Source organism: Camelina sativa, chromosome 2 (assembly GCF_000633955.1).
Source record: "Camelina sativa cultivar DH55 chromosome 2, Cs, whole genome shotgun sequence".
Classification (NCBI taxonomy): domain Eukaryota; kingdom Viridiplantae; phylum Streptophyta; class Magnoliopsida; order Brassicales; family Brassicaceae; genus Camelina; species Camelina sativa.
The window spans coordinates 8248404-8270598 of NC_025686.1; the positions used below are offsets into that span (position 1 = coordinate 8248404).

The 22195-nt window shown below is 40.0% G+C and overlaps 4 protein-coding genes and 1 long non-coding RNA gene across 6 annotated transcripts; 2 read left to right on the forward strand and 3 right to left on the reverse strand.

Moving 5' to 3' along the window:
- Positions 10796-11392, reverse strand: LOC104749709. The gene has a single exon (XM_010471392.1). The coding sequence runs from the start codon at positions 11390-11392 to the stop codon at positions 10796-10798; it is 597 nt and encodes a 198-aa protein (XP_010469694.1).
- Positions 14976-16474, forward strand: LOC104720103 (probable purine permease 13). Its single transcript, XM_010438072.2, has 2 exons — positions 14976-15057; positions 15208-16474. Exons 1-2 carry the CDS (start codon positions 15054-15056, stop codon positions 16302-16304), a joined length of 1101 nt encoding a protein of 366 aa, XP_010436374.1. The 5' UTR covers positions 14976-15053; the 3' UTR covers positions 16305-16474.
- Positions 17188-18475, reverse strand: LOC104720112. The gene is made up of 2 exons (XR_756730.2): positions 18056-18475; positions 17188-17934 (listed from the first exon to the last, which is right to left on the reverse strand). It is a non-coding gene; the product is annotated as an uncharacterized LOC104720112 (long non-coding RNA).
- LOC104720129 (random slug protein 5-like) lies at positions 19055-21045 on the forward strand. 2 transcript variants are annotated; one of them, XM_010438100.2, is made up of 7 exons: positions 19055-19290; positions 19362-19438; positions 19568-19667; positions 19751-19927; positions 20016-20114; positions 20208-20450; positions 20521-21045. In XM_010438100.2, the coding sequence occupies exons 3-7, from the start codon at positions 19596-19598 to the stop codon at positions 20866-20868; spliced, it is 939 nt and encodes a 312-aa protein (XP_010436402.1). In that variant the 5' UTR covers positions 19055-19290; positions 19362-19438; positions 19568-19595; the 3' UTR covers positions 20869-21045. The 2 variants fall into 2 exon arrangements, with proteins under 2 accessions (XP_010436402.1, XP_010436396.1); XM_010438094.2 differs by lacking the exon at positions 19362-19438 and having other exon boundaries at positions 19056-19290.
- Positions 20955-21901, reverse strand: LOC104720118 (protein DOWNSTREAM OF FLC-like). The gene is made up of 2 exons (XM_010438083.2): positions 21651-21901; positions 20955-21410 (listed from the first exon to the last, which is right to left on the reverse strand). Exons 1-2 carry the CDS (start codon positions 21802-21804, stop codon positions 21085-21087), a joined length of 480 nt encoding a protein of 159 aa, XP_010436385.1. The 5' UTR covers positions 21805-21901; the 3' UTR covers positions 20955-21084.

The following is a 22195-nucleotide window of genomic DNA, read 5'->3' on the forward strand; positions in this document are numbered from 1 at the left end:
AGCGCCCTGCGCTGTGCCCTACAGCCGTCACCAATGTACCTCCAGCTTCTTTAGTGCGTGCTTTGCGGCTTTCTTCAGCATACATGTTTCTTCAACCCTAGTTTCCCTTTTATAGTGAAACCCTAGAGCTTATGTCGGTTTAGTCCTGCAGGCCACACAACACGGATCCTGTATGGGCTTAACACCAATATAGGCCCAGTTCTTGATTCAGACCAAATAAGCCCATATGAAGCAAACATTTATAACAAACTCCACCTTTTGCTTCATTTGGTCTAACTCACAAAATCCCCTTTGTGTTGATTCTTTCCTGAGAAGAAAAACAAAGCTTTTCTTCTCATGAGAACCTGCAACTTCCGATGATCCTTATGTTCGTCGACCATAGGAATTTTCAACTCCATCTTCAGAAACTTCAAGAGATTCGCGACTCTCCCTCAAGCTTCCATCTGCAGATGACTGAATCCCACTTGCAGAAGAACTCTGACCACTAAACCTGACAACCTTGAAGAAAACCTTGATAATCAATATAGAACACAACCAACCATTGATGTTCCTTTGTGTTCTTCAATGCCATCCTCTGACATTGCTCTAAAATTCCCAGCACCTATCGAATCCTTAGACTGTCATGACTGTCCCTATGTTTGAACTTTCTGAAATTTCAGTCTGCGAAGCAATACAGCTTCACCTTGTTCTTGACAACTTCCCTGAATAGCTTACGATGCTCTTCAGCTGTCCCAACAAGTTCGTGTAACTCTTTACACGAATCATCTTCTTCTACCTTTTTTCTCCTGGTCTTAGAAACACTTATGAAGACCTTTACTCGATTCCCCTGTTCCTCACAACAGCTCCACCTAGAACCAGAACTTCTGATTCACCCGCAAGTAACACCTTGCTTGCTTATGGAACCTTGATCTTGAAACTTTTAGAACTAGTAAAACCTGAGACATCAACATCTCAGAACACGATTACAACAATCACACAACCTCTTCCATGGTTTCTGATAAATACCACAGACCTGTTATCATGATTGTATATCATCTGTATATGTCTGCAACTTGATTCACTTGGTCGACCTTTGATTCCCCTCATGTGCACTGAGCTTAAAACAAATTTCCTTGAATCTCATGCAGAACACATGAATCATACATGCTTCAAACCTGAAACAATCCCTGATTCATCCTGTAAACAATCTCAACCCAATGCATTACTCTTGAGATTGAGTTTACATCCCATCTGTTTAACCAACTGACTCTTGAACCCAGCTTGTACGATATGACAGTACAACCTCCTGTTCAACCTCATGTTAAAACAGATGTCTGACCAACAGCTTTAAAACATGTGCTAGTCTCCTTGTAACAGCCTTTAGTGCTTCACAGTAGAATCCCTGAAGCCACACCTACTGTTAACATAACCCTGCAATAGTTCTTCACGTTTGCAGACCTTACCAAGAAGAACCTTGGTACCACCATCATACCTTTTCTCACTATTCATCAACACCAACTTGACATGTCATCACCATTGATGAATCCTCACTTAACCTCCATGTAAGTGAATTTCTTGAGAAACTTAATGATCCTACTAGACCCACTAGTCTTCAACTAGTTTTGTCTAGCATAACATGCATCTTTAACCAACAAAGTTCTACTTGAATCTTCCCCTTATACTCACATGCTTCCTTATTAAGTGCCGACAAAACACTTAAACTTCCTGCAAGTGATACTTCAGAAGATTCATCCACCAGATCATCTTTGTAGATGCAAACAGGCAAACCAGAACTTTTCTGTTTCTGATTCTCTTCTCAATGCAAAACCTAACCCCTGTCACCTTGCGCCAGCCTTGTAGATTCTTGCACTTACTTGCAAACTCTTGCACAGTCCTGCAACGTCTACAAAAGTCTTCCAGAGATTTTAAGTCACCTTGTAGAGCAAACTCCACCTTGACAAAAAAAATCTCACTGACTGCAACTTCGACTCTTGGTACTCTTCTGCATTCCCATTCTCTGTAGACCTACCTTGATTGTAGTCCTTTCAAATCTCTAACAACCAGATCCTCTTGAGACTTAACCATTCACCCAACACCTCTTAAAACTGACCACTTCAACATAAATTGCTTGGTCCATCTTCATACTCATCTGAATCTTCGACACAACTTGTTGACCTAACAACCAGCTTACACACAGATTCACCTCTGAAGGCGTCCCTTAGTAAATCTGTGATTCCTTGTCGTTGTACCTTCAACCAATTCCTGAACACCACCACACAGACCTTTAACAACCGAAAACTAAATTTTCAATAGTTGAAGACGTCTACATCCCTTTGTTCTTCCTATGTCTAGATTCCTTAAACTGAAACAGCTTTGAGTATTCAGAAGCTCCAAAACAGATCATCACATGTACCTTGTGACCACAGCGGAAAACTGAACTCCTGTTTTGATAAGTTTTGAGCCTTATGGATGATGCTTCAATTCCTTCTTCACAGCCATGTGCAAATCACCTTCACACATCCATCCATGAACCTGAATCAAACATTGTAGATAACTTCACCTTAAATCAACCCCATAATTGATTTAACCTCCGAGTCTTCTACAAAAGTCTCTGGATCCTCCTTGTATGTTTACAACGTCATGCCTGAGTCTGTGAAATCCTAAGCCCGAGCTCTAATACCACTTGTTGTGAATCGCAGACCCCGATTCACCTCTGTAGTGAACCGCAGACCGCGACTCTGTCCCTACTCCTCTTCTACTTCACATATCAGTTTGCATAACATAAACATAACACAGAGATTTAACGAGTTCCCCTCATGCAGAGGGTACATCTCGTGTGGGAACCTTCTCCCATAAACATCCACTATCAATCAACCAAGGTTTACACAGTGTTACATATACAAGCTTAGAGAACTAACAACTACAGAGAACCTGAAGAAGAAAACACATAATAGATCCAGGTTTTCTTCTTCTTCTCTCTTTGTATAATCCTGAAACACCTCCAGAACCCCAAAGAAGCAGCTCCACCTTCGTCTCTCATCAGAGTGTCCTGAAGACACCTTAAACCTAGACAAGGTTATGTCCGACTCTCAGCCCTTCGACCCCAGCCGAGCTTCTGCTCCTTTATCATGGTTCTGCGCACAGCTTCAAGCTCCATGTACGACGCCCTGCGCATGCTCTCTGCACTGCGTCCTGCGTCTCTGCGTCTGCCATGCACAGCCCTGCGCTGTGCCCTACAGCCGTCACCAATGTACCTCCAGCTTCTTTAGTGCGTGCTCTGCGGCTTTCTTCAGCATACATGTTTCTTCAACCCTAGTTTCCCTTTTATAGTGAAACCCTAGAGCTTATGTCGGTTTAGTCCTGCAGGCCACACAACACGGATCCTGTATGGGCTTCACACCAATATAGGCCCAGTTCTTGGTTCAGACCAAATAAGCCCATATGAAGCAAACATTTACAACAAACTCCACCTTTTGCTTCATTTGGTCCAACTCACAAAATCCCCTTTGTGTTGATTCTTTCCTGAAAAGAAAAACAAAGCTTGTCTTCTCCTGTAGAACCTGCAACTCCCAATGATCCTTATCTTTTGTCCACCTTAGGAATTTTTAACTTCATCTTCAGAAACTTAAAGAGATTCGCGACTCTCCCTCAAGCTTCCTTCTTCTGATGACTGTAATCCCACTTGCAGACGAACTCCGACCACTGAACCCGACAACTGAAGAAACCCTTACAACCTTGTTTCTTGATAATCAATACAGAACACAACCAACCGTTTAATGTTCTTTTGTGTTCTTCAATGCCATCCTCTATTGCTCTGAAATTCCCAGCACCTATCAAATCTTTAGACTGTCATGATTGTCCCTATGTTCGAACTTTCTGAAATTTCAGTTTGCAAAGCAATACAGCTTCACCTTGTTCTTGACAGCTTCTCTGAATAGCTTATGATGCTCTTCAGCTGTCCCAACAAGTTTGTGTCACTCCTTACACGAATCATCTTCTTCAACCTTGTTTCTCCTGGTCTTAGAAACACTTATGAAGACCTTTACTCGATTCTCCTGTTCCTCACAACAGCTCCACCTAGAACCAGAACTTCTAATTCACCCGCAAGTAACACCTTGCTTGCTTATGGAACCTTGATCTTGAAACTTTTAGAACTAGTAAAACCTGAGACATCAACCTCTCAGAACACGATTACAACAATCACACAACCTCTTCCATGGTTTCTGATAAATACCACAGACCTGTTATCATGATTGTATATCATCTGTATCCGTCTGCAACCTGATTCACTTGGTCGACCTTTGATTCCCCTCATGTGCACTGAGCTTGAACCAAACTTCCTTGAATCTCATGCAGAACACATGAATCATACATGCTTCAATCCTGAAACAATCTCTGATTCATCATGTAAACAATCTCAACCCAATGCATTACTCTTGAGATTGAGTTTACATCCCATCTGTTTAACCAATTGATTCTTGAATCCAGCTTGTACGATCTGACAGTACAACCTCCTGTTCAACCTCATGTTAAAACAGATGTCCGACCAGCAGCTTAAAAACCTCTGCTAGTCTCCTTGTAACAGCCTTTAGTGCTTCACTCTAGAATCCCTGAAGCCACACCTACTGTTAACATAACCCTGCAATAGTTCTTCACGTTTGCAGACCTTACCAAGAAGAACCTTGGTACCAGCATCATACCTTTTCTCACCATTCATCAATACAACTTGACATGTCTTTACCATTGATGAATCCTCACTTAACCTTCGTGTAAGTGACTCTCCTGAGAAAACTTAATGATGTTGCTAGACCCACTAGTCTTCTAGTAGTCTTGTCTATCATAACCTGCATCTTTAACCACCAGAGATCTACTTGAATCCTCCCCTTATACTCACATGCTTCCTTATTAAGTGTCAACAAACACTTAAACTTCCTACAAGTGATACCTTCAGAAGATTCATCCACCAGATCATCTCTGTAGATGCAAACAGGCGAACCAAAACTTTTCTGTTTCTGATTCTCTTCTCAATGCAAAACCTAACCCCAGTCACCTTCCGCCAGCCTTGTAGATTCTTGCACTTACTTGCAAACTCTTGCACAGTCCTGCAACGTCTACAAAAGTCTTCCAGAGATTTTAAGTCACCTTGAAGAACCAACTCCACCTTGACAAATAAAATCGCATTGGCTGCAACTTCAACTCTTGGTACTCTTCTGCATTCCCATTCTCTATAGACCTACCTTGATTGTAGTCCTTTCAAATCTCTAACAACCTGATCCATTCCTGAGACTTCACCATTCACCCAACACCTCTCAAATCTGACCACTTCAACACAAATTGCCTGGTCCATCTTCATACTCATCTGAATCTTCGACACAACTAGCTGACCTAACAACCCTCTTACACAGATTTACCTTTGAAGGCGTCCCTTAGTAAATCTGTGACTCCAATAGTTGTACCTTCAACCAATTTCTGAACACCACTACACAGACTTTCAACAACCGAAAACTGACTTTTCAATAGTTGAAGACGTCTACATCCTTGCGTTCTCCTAGTGTCTAGATTCCATAAACTGAAACAGCTTTGAGTATTCAGAAGCTTCAAAACAGAACATCACATGTACCTTGTGACCGCAGCGGAAAACTGAACTCCTGTTTTGATAAGTTTTGAGCCTTATGGATGATGCTTCAATTCCTTCTTCACAGCCATGTGCAAATCACCTTCACACATCCATCCATGAACCTGAATCAAATACTGCAGATAACTCCACCTTAAACCAACCCCATAATTGATTCAACCTTCGAGTCTTCTACAACAGTCTCCGGATCCTCCTTGTATGCTTTTAGCGTCATGCCTGAGTCTGTGAATTCCTGAGCCTATGCTCTGATACCACTTGTTGAGAATCGCAGACCCTGATTCACCTCTGTAGTGAACCACAAACCGCGACTCTGCCCCTACTCCTCTTCTACTTCACAGATCAGTTTGCATAACATAAACATAACACAGAGATTTAACGAGTTCCCCTCATGCAGAGGGTACATCTCGTGTGGGAACCTTCTCCCACAAACATCCACTATCAATCAACCAAGGTTTTACATAGTATTACATATACAAGCTTAGAGAACTAACAACTACAGAGAACCTGAAGAAGAAAACACATAATAGATCTAGGTTTTCTTCTTCTTCTCTCTCTGTCTCTGGTTCAGCTCTCCCCTCCATGTATAATCCTGAAACACCTCCAGAACCCCAAAGAAGCAGCTCCACCTCCGTCTCTCATCAGAGTGTCCTGAAGACACCTTAAACCTAGACAAGGTTATGTCCGACTCTCAGCCCTTCGACCCCAGCCGAGCTTCTGCTCCTTTATCATGGTCCTGCGCACAGCTTCAAGCTCCTNGCCGAGCTTCTGCTCCTTTATCATGGTTCTGCGCACAGCTTCAAGCTCCTTGTATGATGCCCAGCGCATGCTCTCTGCACTGCGCCCTGCGTCTCTGCGTCTGCCATGCACAGCGCCCTGCGCTGTGCCCTACAGCTGTCACCAATGTACCTCCAGCTTCTTTAGTGCGTGCTTTGCGGCTTTCTTCAGCATACATGTTTCTTCAACTCTAGTTTCCCTTTTATAGTGAAACCCTAGAGCTTATGTCGGTTTAGTCCTGCAGGCCACACAACACGGATCCTGTATGGGCTTCACACCAATATAGGCCCAGTTCTTGGTTCAGACCAAATAAGCCCATATGAAGCAAACATTTACAACAGAGTTGTAATGCCGCGTCCTAATGAGAAAGACCACGACATCCCAGAAGAATGTACGGATGTAGCTGTGAACCCACCAAGGACAAAGCGCCAAGGGGGAAGGCCAAAAAAGAAAAAGATTCCATCATAGGGTGAAGTGCATCACGTAAGTGATTCTATTAAAACATTTATGTCCACTGTTTAAAATTTTGGTCCATTTAAATAAGCGTTTCTTGTTTGATATAAATTTTTTTCAGAAGAAGAGAGTAACAAAATGTGGGAGATGTTTTGGACAAGGTCACAACAGGAAAACATGCTCGACGTTAATTTGAAGAAATGAAGATTGGTTACTTAAGAGGTCTATCTCACTACGTTTTTTGGATGCTGATGGATTCACATATTACTCATTTTGCCCATTATGATTATAAGATACTTCATGTCCTTCAGCATTAGGATAGTATTTTGGCTACAATTGCTACAATTGCTACTGATGGATTCAAATATAACTCATTTTACCCACTATGGTTGTAAGATACTTAATGTCCTTCAGCATTAGGATGGTATTTTGGCTTGAATTGCTACTATTTCGACGTCAACGGTTGTAAGATATTTGGTCTACTATGGTTGAATGTTTATATGCCTACTATTGTTGTAAGAGTCATTAACCATGGCTAAAATCGTTAACTATGGAGTGATTATGCGAAATGATAGACAAGGATTGATACTGTGGAGATCTAAGTGAAGATCATTTCATAATTAATTATGTGGACATAAAAAGAGAAAGTATCCCAGGGGAAACATAGAGTACATAACACTACAAAAGGATAAGGAGATATAGGTGGACAATGTAAAACAGCTGATAGACAACTGTGAGGGATGCAGATGATAGACAACATATTAGGGATCCAAGCTCGTCTCAATTTAAGATCTCATTTAAACCGTACTCCCGGTTACAAACCTAGCGTTACTTCCGCTGTGATTTGTCTTCTCTTCTCGTCTCTGGCATTCGACTTACCGGGTCCTCCGAAATCACTTCGTCTACCGGATTCTTCTCCGGCGATTGCCCAAGTGTTGCCGTGTCTTGTCCTGGATCTGGGTCTGAGTCTCCCTCAATGAATTTTGGGAGAACCCTTCTCTCCCCATCCGCCACTAACTTCCTTCTAGCATTTTCCTCACCGGATCTCCCTCCCCTTAGCGTCTACATCGACTCTGCTTCCGTCTCTTCAGGTGCTGCTGGTGCCTTCCGATCCATCTTTTGCTCCTCCCCGTCCTATCTGCCGCCGTGATATTTTCTTGCCTGAGCTAGGTCTTGTGCGGAGGACCCTGAAGCTGTTTCTTTGGTGGGCCTGGTCCATTACTTCTTGGACCTGTGGGTGTGTCTTCTCCTTAGTGTGCTTGTGTGTCTGGCCCATTAATAGAGTATGTCTCCACTGCCCAACTCTGTTTCTTGTGAGGTTGTTCGGTGTGTTCGTCAAGCTTTGATGGGTGACCGATTGGTTTTTGCGTTGCTGAATTTTAGAAGACCTTGTTTTGAAAAAACTTCTGTCCATCACTCTTGCTGGAGGGGATATACTTCTATCCTCCTCCCCGGTTTTGGTTTTGCTTCTCTTTCCAGGTTATTGGAGAAAAGCATTACACCGTCATCCTTGCTTCCATGGCGCTTGTGCATTCAACCGTCTAAAGGATGCTTTCCAAAGATTTCTTCCTCTGATGGTTTCAACGGCTTGTCAGCTTGGTGCCCTGTCACCTTTGTCTTTTCAGCCAATATTATGATTGTCTTGTCTGCCCTAGTGGCGAACTCAATCTTGAGAAACATCTCACCTTGAGTGTTTGGTGTTGTCCAAAGTGTCTTCTTACTTATTCGCTATATTGTTTTCAAGGATCGAAGTTTCCGCGATTACATTTGTTGTCTAAGTTTTAGGATTGCTTTGCTCTATCATTCTATCTGCTTGTATCTTGTCTTTGGACTTGCTTTTGGATCAGGGAGTTGGTTAGCTTTGGCTCCTCCCTTTGTAATGTTTTCCTCTTTGGAGGTTGATTAGTATGGTATAAAATCTTGGTGAACAAAAAAAAAAAAGGAAGGCAATCAGCAGGAAGGAGAGGAAGCCAAGGGTGAATCCTATAAACACTTTGTGGACAAAGGTCAATGGAGTAGAAGACGGATTGTTCCTAGGTGTGAGGTTGTGGACGTTGGAAGCAAGTTCTTCGTAGCCATCACTGATCTCACGAATAAGTTGTTTAAGGTGCCCAATCTCTTCTCCATAATATTCAATTTGGGCCGCCAGCATAGAAGGGTATACCTTCGTTCCATTAGGTCCAAGATTGAAGTAGTTCATAAGGTCGCCCCCTCAGAAAACTTGCTGTGCAGGTCGTGGATTTCCTCGAGAATTGCCCCGTGCCACAGCTTGTTGAGGTCTAAACCACCATCCTTAATTGAAATGAATCATAAAATGTGTTTATTATGCCAGATCTAGGGACATTTAAAGTCTAATAAATGGAATTATAACTTAGTAGTTACAAACAAAGAAAGAATACCTCAGATCTAGCACATTTGTAGAAAAGACGACCTTGATTACCACCGTCCTGATGGGTAGTAAGTTCAAGATTTCCACCACACCAGCATTTTTTCGGTATCCCATAGTTTGAATTCTGACGGTCGCGTGACTTAACTAAGTCAGCTGAAGAGAAAGAAGGCTGGCTGTAACTGTATTTCCCCATGTCGTTGATCAATCCGCCAAAATGTAAAGAGAAATATGAGGGGTTTGTGAAAGTGATGGTGTATGTTCTCTTGAATTTTGTGGTTTTAATAGGTAATAGACCATTATTTTTATAATTTTAAAGGATCTGTTGATACATGCTGTAAAGTTATTTGCACATTGTGTAAGGCAAGGAGCAATATCATACCTGATTGATGGCGACATGACTTTAACGAGAAAGGACAAAAATAAAGTTAGCGTTTAAGTATAGTTAGAGGATCTAGTTTGGTTGTAATGATGTTAATCTATATTTGTTTAGACTAGCCGAGTTGTTACAATGTAGACAAAAGTTGTATGTTAAGTCCACAAAGTAGAAAAAGATATGTCTATTAAAACATGGTGAACAAACAAGTACATGCAACCGAAGACGTAGACTTTTGTAGATAGGTGGACAAGGCTCATATATTAGTCCACTGTAACAACAAAAGACAGAACTTAATGAGAAAATTGGAAAAGATAACACTTAAAATATACATATGAATTGAATACTCCTCCACCAGACAAAGCAAGCTTCACAACGGGAATCCATGGTGCATGTGTAGCCAACGCCGGCACACTTTGGAACATTATAAAACCTCCAAGTATCGCAATACCTTTTGATCCTACATGGACCAAGTTGACAAATGTTTTCGAAGACCGATTCTGAAAAATATTCAGCCATGGCATAAGAGCCAACACGATCCTTAAATGAGGTGATCGTGGAGACCCCCTCGTGGTAATGGCCAGCACAGATTAAGAACAAACCAAGTGCAAACTGCATTTCTTCAGAAAATGGGGTGGTATTAAACAATAGGTTGATGGCTTTGTCAATCTGACCATCTCTAGCTATAAGACGAAGACTTTCCTGGTAACAGGCGTAAGGGTTGCCAGCCTTAACAGACCTTATGAAGAAAGGGTGCAACTTTGAGGACTTGTCCACAAGAAAAGGGGCATGTTGAAAAGGAAGTAGACAACTCTCTTTGAGGACATATGATAATAACGTTAAATAGCTCTTTAATCATGGTAATAAATAGACTAAATAACTTTGCAATTTGTGGACTGAACTAATTATCAGTGGACAGTACTCACCCTTGTGGACAAGTATTGAGGACAAATAGTCTAATTGTAGACAACGTGATAGTACCTTGTGGACTAGAACTAAGTCAAGGGACAAGTTGACAGTAGACAAAAAAATATGTTGTTAAAGGCAAATTCAAAAGGAAATATAGTCCATAATAAAAGAAGAGTAACATGTGTCAGTTACAACCTCAAAACATCTACTTTGAAGGAAAACATCATAACAAACGATGGTCATAGTAGAAAACACGTGAAACATTTGTAAAAGTCGTACAGTTTTATAACTGAACAACGAATTCTTGGTAGACATCAACCGCGTAAGCCATTTTAATATCGTCCACCATCTTCTCCGTGAGGGTATCAAGGCCCAATCCTTGGGCGGGGAGTTTGATGTATTTCACATTCAGAGGACCACAATCTCTGTTTCTGTCGTTTTGGTAGACGTCCACCAATCTATCAAACTTGAACGATTCAGGTAGAGGACAGTTGGTTACTTTAGGGTTGACTAGGTCATTGATTATGATAGGTAACATCTCAACTAGCGGTTTCATGAGATGTGGCAACTTAGACTCGTCGTGGTTTGCAATAAGAGGATCAAGTATCTCGATAACGCCTTCTTTTAATTTAATCGCCAATGCAACCCAATGGCGCTTACCCCAGTTCATTGGTATGTAAACTGTGTCTACATCGCTGAACCAAGTGAGATTGCACTGACGGCTGTAGACAGATCCACGGACGTAGTTCTTGATGAGGCTGTTCCATTGAAATGTTGATTTCTTCTTACTCTTCTTGTAGTGGACGTAGTCAATGCTGATCATGTGAGTAAACCAAGTATCCAAGACTGCCACTCTTGACTCTCGAAGAAAAGGGCCCATCGTCCTCCAAAGCCAGCTGAGCATTGCTTCCATATGTTGTAGAAGCCGAGTAAAAGGACATCAAATTAGTAGAAAACCCAGATGGAGTGATTGAGATGATAACAAATGAAAATAATGGATGCATATAGAGGAAAAAGGGTAAAAATACCAGAGAATCGACCCAATAAGTGGGTGAGTACAAACCTTAAAGAACGTACGCTTAACGTCGTGACCATCTATGATATACTCTATGTAAAACAAAGTAGATTATATTAATCAAATGATTTGCACTTTCTGACAAATAGCTCCTAAAAAGCTTAACATTTATTGTCCACCAACTTACTTATGCAGATAAGAGGAGAGTGTGGTCAGAAATTCCTTCCGAATAGCAGGTTTAACAATACAGAAAGAGGAGTATTCATATTCAGGCTCTTCAAGTGGTTGTGAAGGCTTTTTCTTAGAGGAAGAACACTGACCAAATCTTCTTCTTGGCATCGTCCTCGTTCTTTTGGAAGGGAGGGAAGGATTTTATAGCTCCAATAATTTGGATCCCCTTTTTTATGTGGGACTACCAAGATCAACCTGCAAGTTGATTGAGCATTGTAAGTAAAGTTTAAAATTCCAAACATTTTAAACTAAGAGAAGAATATTATATTTTTTTGTAAAATAACCTCGTCTATTATAGGATCATCAGATAATGAGGCCTAGCCATCCCCTGAGTCGGTAGTCGGATTTGGGGAATTATCCTGACAAGAATTACCCTGAGTATTTAATTTGATTTGGTGGACATTAAAAGTTGTTGGTTAATAAAGAATCGATATGAAAACCTTGTGGACTAAAGTAGGGTCTTCCTCGTATAGGTCGCCTATGCTTTTCAGGATTGTTGGGGTATGTGGACCGTAGTTTATCCACTGAGTGTTGTTGTTGTTGTCCACAGCCTCCTTGAAAATACATGTGAAATTAATGTAAAACGTTTAGAGAAATATAAGCTAGAGAAGCCAAATTAACTAATTACACTCTACATAATACCTCTTGTGGGATAGTTGTGGAGTTGATTGGAGTTTCTGCCTTTGTGTTTTGGTACAAATTTGCAGAATTATGAATCTGTGCCAAAAGATCTGAATGCATCTCGAGAGGTGATTTGGGAATTAGTCCTTTTGTAGACAAAGATGAAGGATCTTCCTCAAGAACTTCAGCTTTGCATTGCGCTGTTTAAGAGATGGATTTGTTGTATTAGTCTTTGCCACACCCGTTGTAATAAATGGTAAACAAGAAAGGCCGCCATGCCAGTCTTCCTTACTAAACTTGTGGCCATCTTTCAGATTTTTTAATATGAAATCAACACAAGGATCCTCGTCGTCAACACCATCCCATGAGTAGTTTTGAAGATCTGGTAGATCGGAGTTGTTGCCGTGAATAATATTCTCAATGTGAAGCTATAAAAGGCAACAACACACAAATGATGAATATATGAATGCGTATATATGTTAAAGTAGTTTAAAGAGTGACAACTTACCGTAGGATCGATTTCCGTCTCCAATATGTTAGAAAAGTGAAAGCTCTTCAGCTTTGTTAAATGAATCACAGATCAGTCAGTAAAAGTTTGTGCGTCGTCTCCATCTGGAAGGATTCTTTCTAGCATTGGGATTGCATCGAGAAATAGCAGTTGAAACGATAAACTGAAACCGTGAGTAGCTAATGAAGCCGCACCTTGAACTACCTCACCAATGGAAACCCTCTCCAAGGTCCTTACGAAAGATAGCCTCCCCCATGGATATTTGACAAAAGCATTTATATCTTTAACCAAATTGACAACTTTACTGGTAGCTTTAACATTCGATGAATTGTAGATTAGAATACCATCGACGATTACAACAAGGCACAGTCGAAGCCTACGATCACCATCCATTCTCTTTGATTTCGGCAACATCTTGTCTTGTTTTAGAATGTCCACAATTTGCCAGATTGTGAAACTATTGTTCGGACCAACAAGACTGTTGAGATAATCAGGATCAGAAGAACCAGCAGAATCAGAAGAAGATATATCATCCTCAGACGAAGGGAATGGATCACAATTTATAACAGTTAAGATTGCAAACTCTCGGAGAGAAAACATGATTGGATGTCCACCATAAACGAACCACATCTCGTATTTTTTCCTGGTGACAACTGATCAACAAAGTAATTGATAGACAAGTTTGCCGGAGAGGGAACTCTTGCGAACAGGAAGTTGGAGAAGACGACCAAAACAAAACTGTTTCAGCCACTCTAACTCAGGGGACCCATCTAACGCATCTACGATGTCGAGAAGATACTCAGGCTTGGAATATGAGTTTATACGATCCTTAAGAGGATAGTGATCCGTTGCAAAAAGACGTGGAGGAAGATGTCCATTGTTGGTTTCAACACGGTCTGAAGTAGGCTGCTGAGAATCTGGGAAATTGATATCACTGTATAGACAAAACAAAATTGAGTTTAAAATGGTTGTCCACCGAGAGAATTAGAGAATCTATGTCCGTTGCAACTTACCCTAAAACTGGGTCAGCAGATTTGAGAGCTTCCACAAATGTACTTTTTAGAATAAGGACAAAGTTGGGGGAAGGAACCACTTGTGGGGGATCTGCGTTATTCTCAACTGCGGAGGGATCTCTGTGTTATGTTAAAAAAAAAACTTAATTTAATAAGGTGGTCTACCAATAGCAAAATCACCAAAAAGTTTTGAAAAGTACGAAAAAGCAAAATCACTAGAAAGTTCCGTTTCAACTTACGAGAAAACTGGGTCGGCCAGTTCGACAGCATCTCAAGAAGAACTTTCGGGAATCAGGTTAAAATTGGGGGTCATGGCCACGGTTGGAGGATCTGCCTGTTCACCGGCAGGGTCACCGTTAGTGTCTATTCCCCGGGGAGAGGGGGGGGGGGTCCACCATTGAAGTTGTAGTTCAATCTGAAGGAAAAAAAAAAACATAATAAGCAACTCTACAAATAGGATAGTAAGTGATAATTGCATAAACAATGGTTATACTTACAAACTCCGCCGCCAGCAATTAGGGTTTAACATAGGAACTCCGGCAACGAAACTATTAAATTTTATCGGGTTTGGTTTCAGCATGAGTAGGAAATATGAAGAGTTCGAAGGTTAATGCACCAAAAAAAATTTAAACAAATATATTAATTGTCTAACTCCTTGGAAATGAAAAGACATGACATACACGCTAAGTTTAGACAAATTTAAAATATTTTTTACTTACAAAAAATCTTCGTATAAAATTCATGGCTATATGCATCTTTGCACTTCGTCGTTGTGGTAGAGTCTGAAAAAACTAAGTCAATGTAGTAGAACCCACAACTTTGATTGTAGAATGTGGTACATTTGTTAAAAGAACTCAAACATAAATGTGAAAGAATTGATCATGGACAATTTTGCTATTTTATATGTATTAATAGTGGGTCCTATAGCATTTTAGAAAATATTCAGTTGAAACTGGCATTGGCCACAAACTTTGTTACTTTGTTACTGTACATGCACACAATCGATAAATTTCTCATTTAAATAAATAATTAAATATTCGATTATACATGTTTAAAAACTTTATATTATCTCTCGTCCACCAGATCTTTTCAGAAATTATCAGACTTTCTCAATCGTCTCATTCATCCATCACTCAACTACTCTCCCTTCATCATGGGTAAAATTTCTCTAGTTTTCCTCAATTCAATTCCAATTTCCATCAAAAACCCCTAATTCCCTGTATTCTTCTTAGGGTCTCTCTGTTTTCCTCCTCTGTGATTGAAACCAAAGAGCTGTGAACTTTATGTGTTGTTTTTGGTTGTTACAGATGAACAAGCGTTGTTGCTTCTAAAGGAAGAAGATGAAGGAAAAATCAGAAGAACCAGTGTTCCTACTCAGCTCTTAAAGCTAAAACGAACCCAATGGTGGATTCTTGTCTTCATTAGTATCTTCTTCCTCATCTCCGCTCAAGCTATCGCTGTTCTCCTTGGTCGGTTTTATTACAATCAAGGTGGAAACAGTAAATGGATCTCTACTCTTGTCCAAACCGGTGGCTTTCCCATTCTTTATCTCCCTCTTTGTCTCCTTCCTCCGTCTTCATCACACTCTTCTTCTTCTTCTTGTTCTTTCACTACTCTGCTTTGCATTTATCTTTCTCTCGGTCTTGCTATTGGTTTAGACAATCTTCTATATTCTTTCGGTCTTTCGTATCTCTCTGCTTCAGCTTACTCGATTCTATGTGCTTCACAGTTAGCTTTCAATGGTGTCTTCTCTTATTACATCAACTCTCAGAAAATCACTGTTTTGATTTTCTTCTCTGTTTTGTTGCTCTCTGTTTCTGCTGTGTTGGTTTCTCTTGACGATGATGATGATTCGAATAATAGCCCATCAGGAGATTCTAAGTGGAGTTACTTAGTTGGGTGTTTCTGTACTGTTTTTGGTTCTCTTATCTATTCTCTTCAGCTCTCTCTTATGCAGTTGTCATTCGAGAAGGTTATCAAGAGTGAGACTTTCTCTATGGTTCTCGAGATGCAAATCTACACGTCCCTCGTGGCCTCTTGTGTTGCGGTTATAGGGTTGTTTGCGAGCGGGGAATGGATGCTGTTGAGTGTGGAGATGGATGAGTTTCACGAAGGTCGAGTCGTATACGTCTTGACTTTAGTTGGAACCGCGGTTTCGTGGCAATTGGGTTCTGTTGGAGCCGTGGCACTGATATTTTTGGTGACTTCGCTGTTTTCGAACCTTATTGGTACGCTCTCTCTCATTGTTACACCTCTTGCAGCCATTGCCGTGTTCCACGACAAGCTGACTGAGCTTAAGATGGTCGCTATGGTTATCGCCTTCATGGGATTCGCTTTATATATCTACCAGATTTACCTTAATGACTTGGAAGTACAAAGAGCACGAGAAGCTCAGGTTGAATGATTCTTTAAGGTGTTCTATTATTAGTTAAGTGTTTTAGTAATCTTTCTTAGAACAACAAGCTACTATTGTTGTATTGGTTTGTAATATTAATTTATTGCCGAACGGAAGAAGCTTATTCAGATATTATTCGTGATATATAACCAGATACTAGTGTTTGGAACTTTGGATTATTCATGAGATATAGCAGATCCCAAATAACCTCTTACCAAGACCACAACCTAGAAGATGGCATTTTGGAGGGTCTCCTCTATAGATACACAACTTGCCTCAAGAGATGGCAAACGGATCTTGGATCACCATCTTCGTTCGGCTACCGTCGTCCAGGCTTGCCGGAGGTCCTGTTCCGGTCGAGCATCCGCAATTATGGACGGCGGCTACAAACGAGTTCTTTGTTTTGTAGATTAGGGTTTCGTGTGTAGCCGGTTTAATCCGGTAACTGTAACCCAACCGATTTTGTTTTTCTAACGGTTTAGTCCGGTTTGATGTAAATGAGTTGGACCCTCTGGGATATATGTATGGGCCTACTCCGAAAATAGCCCACTGGGCATTATATGTTTATAATTGAAAGTCTTTTAACAAAAAACTTGCCTCAAGAGGCTTTGTGCCACAGAAACCAGAGAACCACGGATACAGAAACGTTTCCTGTAGAGAGGTTAATCATTCTACGAGCTCGTATTATTAGTAGCTTCATCAAAGTGTTATTGTAAATCAGCGGGTTTGGCTTAAACAGAGTAGGAATGATTTCCTAAAGCAGTATATAGTGACAATTCAGTAAAACATGGAATTTTACTGAAAAGCAAAGCAACATTTGTGTATGTGTCACTGGCAACAGAGCTATTGATCCTATAACTATAACAAATGCTGGTGTGAAATGTACATGAAGTTGTGCAAAGCAGAAGGGCTACACAAGCTGTGTAACCCAACAGGTTTAGGATGTTTTTACGTTGCAACAAACAGTGGAATGGCTGTGTAAAACCCAATTGTAAATGTTGAAAATAAGAGTTTGTTCACAAACAGACCAAAGTTCTCTTCTCTCTTTCACATTCAGTCACATAAAACTTTTCCATAGACTTCTTGGTTCTTTTAGTGACATCCTTGACGTCCATCTTATCAATCTCGTGACTCCTTGTATCCTTCTTGTTTCTTTGAATCGGTCTTGTACAATGGGTTGATTAATAGAACCTCCTCTTGTCGATTTTGGAGAAGATAACTTTGTTGATGATTGAACCAGCTATAGCTAGGAATGTTCTTCCAAGAATCAAAGGTCTACCAAGTTTTTTTTGTCCATTCCTAGGATGTTGAAGTAATGAAGTCCATATGAACACGATACAGTTTCCCACAACTAATTGTAGATCACGAATTTATCTTCCGTTGACTTTTGTGAGGAATCCTTAATGACTAAGTTAAGGTTGGATCAACATTCTATCTCGTAATCTATGTTTATCGGTAATATCTCTGCATTACATTAACGTTAGAACCGGAATCACAAAGATAGTAACAAAAAAAAAATGATATATGCATGTTATTATAGAGCAAAGGAAGACAAAACGCCCAGGGTCTGCGGTATTTGGAAGTCTCGTTAGCGGGGGAAGCTTCTCATTGAGGATTAGACACGTCTTGTGAATCATATCTTCATGTGAATTAAAGAGAGGCATGATTGATTTGTTAAAGATACTTTTAACATGAACCCCAAAATCTTAAACATCTATATTAATCACATAATAGAATCATAAAGAGGGTTAAAGTAATACCTCCACTCATTGTAGAAATGATGCTTCCTTGAATAGTTTCTTCTTCTTCAATGGCTTGAAGGCTTGAAAAGAAACTCTTAGATGATCTTTAGGTGGAAGATAAGGTTTCTCTCCCCTTTCCTATAAACTCTTTTCTTTATGTGTTGTTTTTGTTCTTATGATGATTTGTGATGGAGCAAACCATCTATTTATAGGTGGGAAGAGGACCTTACTCCTCATTAGGGTTTTGTCTCATGATTTAATCTCAACCATCCATCATAGTAGAGATGAAGACAATGGTGACATGTGTGATAACAAGTGTCTAGTATTGCTTCAAACACAACATGCAACTTCACACTTGTCCTCTTATAAGCTTTAGCATGACATGTAGCTTAATACTTGTCCTTATAAGCATAAGCTTTACATGTAGCTTAACACATGTCCTTTTGGTTCCCAACTGATGAAAATATAACAAACCCAATTAAATAACCTACTAACTATAAGACCACATACATGGGTAAGAAATAATTATTTTCTTATTATTTTCTTACATGATTTGGTTTTACTCTCTGTGTTGACTCGGAAATTAGAGATTGGTACGGTGGAGAATGCATTGCAATACCCTTCAACATGCCCTAGTAACACGCCGGTTTGTGTTCTAACGACTTGGCTTGTCTGCTTACGGCTTATGCGGTTTGAGCGACTTTGCATCTATAGCTCCTTGACATGGGTTGAAAAGCCTTCAAATCACCCATTTATATTCATCATAGATAGTATCTAGCTTTCTATTGATTTCTTGATATTGTTTTTGATGTGAAACCAGGAGTTGTTGCATCATCATCTCGACTCTCGAGCTTGCCTTTTTAATAGATAGGCACTTTGGCTGGTCCTGTATGGAGCTTTGTTGTGTTGCAAAGAGCTAGCTCTAGGCTGAAAGTAACAGCCACGATACGTGGGTTTTTGTCTTTTTGGACATAATTGGTTCTGAGGATTCTCTATGCTAAGTCTTCAAATTTTATTATCTTAGAAATATCATTACAATTACCACTAAATCTTGACCCAAAAGAAAAAATGGTCACAAAAGTGCAAAATACTCACCTACCCGTTAGATGACCAGATCTCAATCACAAAATATATTTATATCTTTTTCATCATAAAATGGTCCAATACATTTCCTCGTTTTTTTTGTTTGTTTGACTTCAAAAACTCGTACCCTTTCTCTCTGCTTCGATTCCCAAAGACAATATTTTGCAAAGGTAAGTTCTTAAAACCTTCGAAATCTTTCTTCAATGTTCCAGATATGAAATTTGATCTTTGTACTCATTAGGTAATAGACAAAGATCCTCCCGACACGACATTTTCTACCACATGATTTTATGATTCCGTGATAAACGATTGTTGTCTGTAAGATTTAAGATCGACATTTTCCGACCACTAATTTTTTCTTATCCCAATAATAAGATTCTTAATGTAATCATTTGACTTGGGTTTTGGAAACTGATGTGTTTCTTTCTTTTTCGAAACATTTTTTAGAGTTTAAAGAAGTTGTAATTACGAGGTTATGAATCCTAATCCAGTGATGAGTACTAATGGGTGTGTGAAACCTGTTCCAACTGAAGAAGAACAAGCAAAGGTAACTTTGAATATGTTCAGTGTTTTTAGAGTTTGGTTTTCTAATCAGATTTGTGATTTTGTTAGTATTAATTTGTATTTTAGATTGAGGAAGTGAGGAAGCTGCTAGGTACATTACCGGAGAAACTTTCGAGTTTTTGTTCGGATGATGCGGTTTTGAGGTACTTAAGAGCAAGGAATTGGCATGTCAAGAAAGCTACTAAAATGCTTAAAGAAACCTTGAAATGGAGAGTTCAGTACAAACCTGAGGAGATTTGTTGGGTAAAAAAAATAATGAAATTTATTTATGGAAGTTACAATGTTGTGATCTTGTTGAGTATGACTCATGTGTTTGTTTTGTGTTACGTAGGAGGAAGTAGCTGGTGAAGCTGAGACAGGGAAGATATATAGATCGACTTGTGTCGATAAACTTGGAAGACCTGTTCTTATCATGAGACCGAGTGTTGAGGTTTGTTCCCATCATCAATTGCAATGCACAGAGAGCATTATATATGCTGAAACTTTGAGATCTCATATGTAGTTTTTGATCTGAGTTGTTCAGAATTCTAAGTCAGTGAAAGGCCAAATTAGATACCTTGTGTATTGTATGGAGAACGCAGTCCAAAATTTGCCACCAGGGGAAGAACAGATGGTGTGGATGATAGACTTCCACGGATATAGTCTGGCTAACGTATCATTAAGAACTACAAAAGAAACTGCTCATGTGTTACAAGAACATTACCCTGAGCGTTTAGCTTTCGCTGTTCTTTACAATCCTCCCAAGTTCTTTGAACCCTTCTGGAAGGTTAGAATTTGTTTTCATTAAGTTTGTGTTGGTTTAAAGCGTTAATGAGTGTGTTGGTTTTATTATATAGGTGGCGAGGCCCTTCTTAGAACCGAAGACACGGAACAAAGTGAAGTTTGTTTACTCGGATGACCCAAATACTAAGCAGATCATGGATGATAACTTCGACATGGACAAGATGGAGTCAGCTTTTGGTGGAAACGATGACTCGGGTTTCAACATAAATATACATTCAGAGAGGATGAAAGAGGACGATAAGAAAAGACTTGCTGCCTTGGAGGGTATTGCTTCTGTTTCTCTAGACTCGCTCAGCATCTTATCAGTCTCTGATGGTGTTGCCTCTAACAGTGGTCACCCTAGCTCTCAGGATGTCTCTGAAGACGAGCATCAACCTCAGACAAAGGGACCAATCCCGTAATTGAGTATCCAATGTTACAATCCAATGTTTGTAGCTGCAAGCATTGTATGTTTTTGTATTTTGTTCTCCACCGCGAAGAGTTTCCATATGTATATTTTTTTTTCCTTATAGTAATAAAACCATAACAGAGATGTGCAAGCAATAGAATGCACGAAAACACAAGCTGCAATTACATTTTTTAATACCAATAGGTCGCAGTAAACCCTGATACAGAAACTAGTCCTCGGTTTCTTGGTATAGCTTCATAATCTCCGCACAACCTGGCATTGGTGCATCCCTCAGAAATCCCATAGTGTTAGCAAAACGCTCGTCTGAAGCAATACCGTTAAAACGGGTGAGAGTCACACGGGCACGATCATGGCCAGGGGAGAGAGTGGAACAACGTAACTGAGAGCTGCTAACCAACGTTGCATCACAGAACTGATCATCATGGTCTTCGTTAACCAAGATCTTGTATGATCCTGTTGAGTCGGTCCGCGCCTCGTGGCTATACGTTAACTCCATTGTTCTCCTGTCTTTACATTCCAATCTAACCACCGCACCTATATATATTCATATTTCATAGTAAAGATCTCAAGTCTCTTATAAAACAAAACCCGAAAACGTATAACAGATTCTCAAGATTCTAATCGAAAACTCTACAAAAACACAGATCTGCAAGTTCAAAACTGATTCATAGTCCAAACACGATCTGAAAGAAAAAAAATGTAAACATAGGAAATTGCAAATCTGTATCATAGGAAATTGGATCTTAGATCTCGGATGTTAATGTAAGACGTTACCAGGAATGTAAGTAGAGGCTGATGTTTCGAAACCAGCGAGGCAAGTGTCGCAATAGACACGGCCTCGCACAACAAACGGGTTCTTATTCGGCCTAGCCGCGATGGTTAGAACCGGTAAAAAGCAGAGAGCAACCAGTAAAACCGCTTTGGACATTTTTGCAAAAGAAAGATTTTAACTGGAGAAACTCAGAAAAGGTTTGACAGAGGATTAGGTTTTTTAAATGAGAGAGGGACACAGAAGAGAGTAATGAGTGTGAATGGGAAGTGGCCAGAGTAAGCACTTAAGTGTCGTTTAAACGTGAAACGAACAAAATGATTGAAGCGCGTGGAGTAGTGTGTTTTCTCTCTCGTACGCGCCGAATTAGAGAAACGGTTACTAGTGTAACTGTAGTTTCTGCAAAAGAGTGAGTGTTTTGGTTGGGTCTTAAAAGTTGTAGATTAGTCGTCAGTCATTAAAGCGGTGGCTTTATTAAAAAGTGAAATGCCATAATTAGTTATAGACCTTATGAATATGATGATCAATTTTGTTTTGATCGAAGAGTATC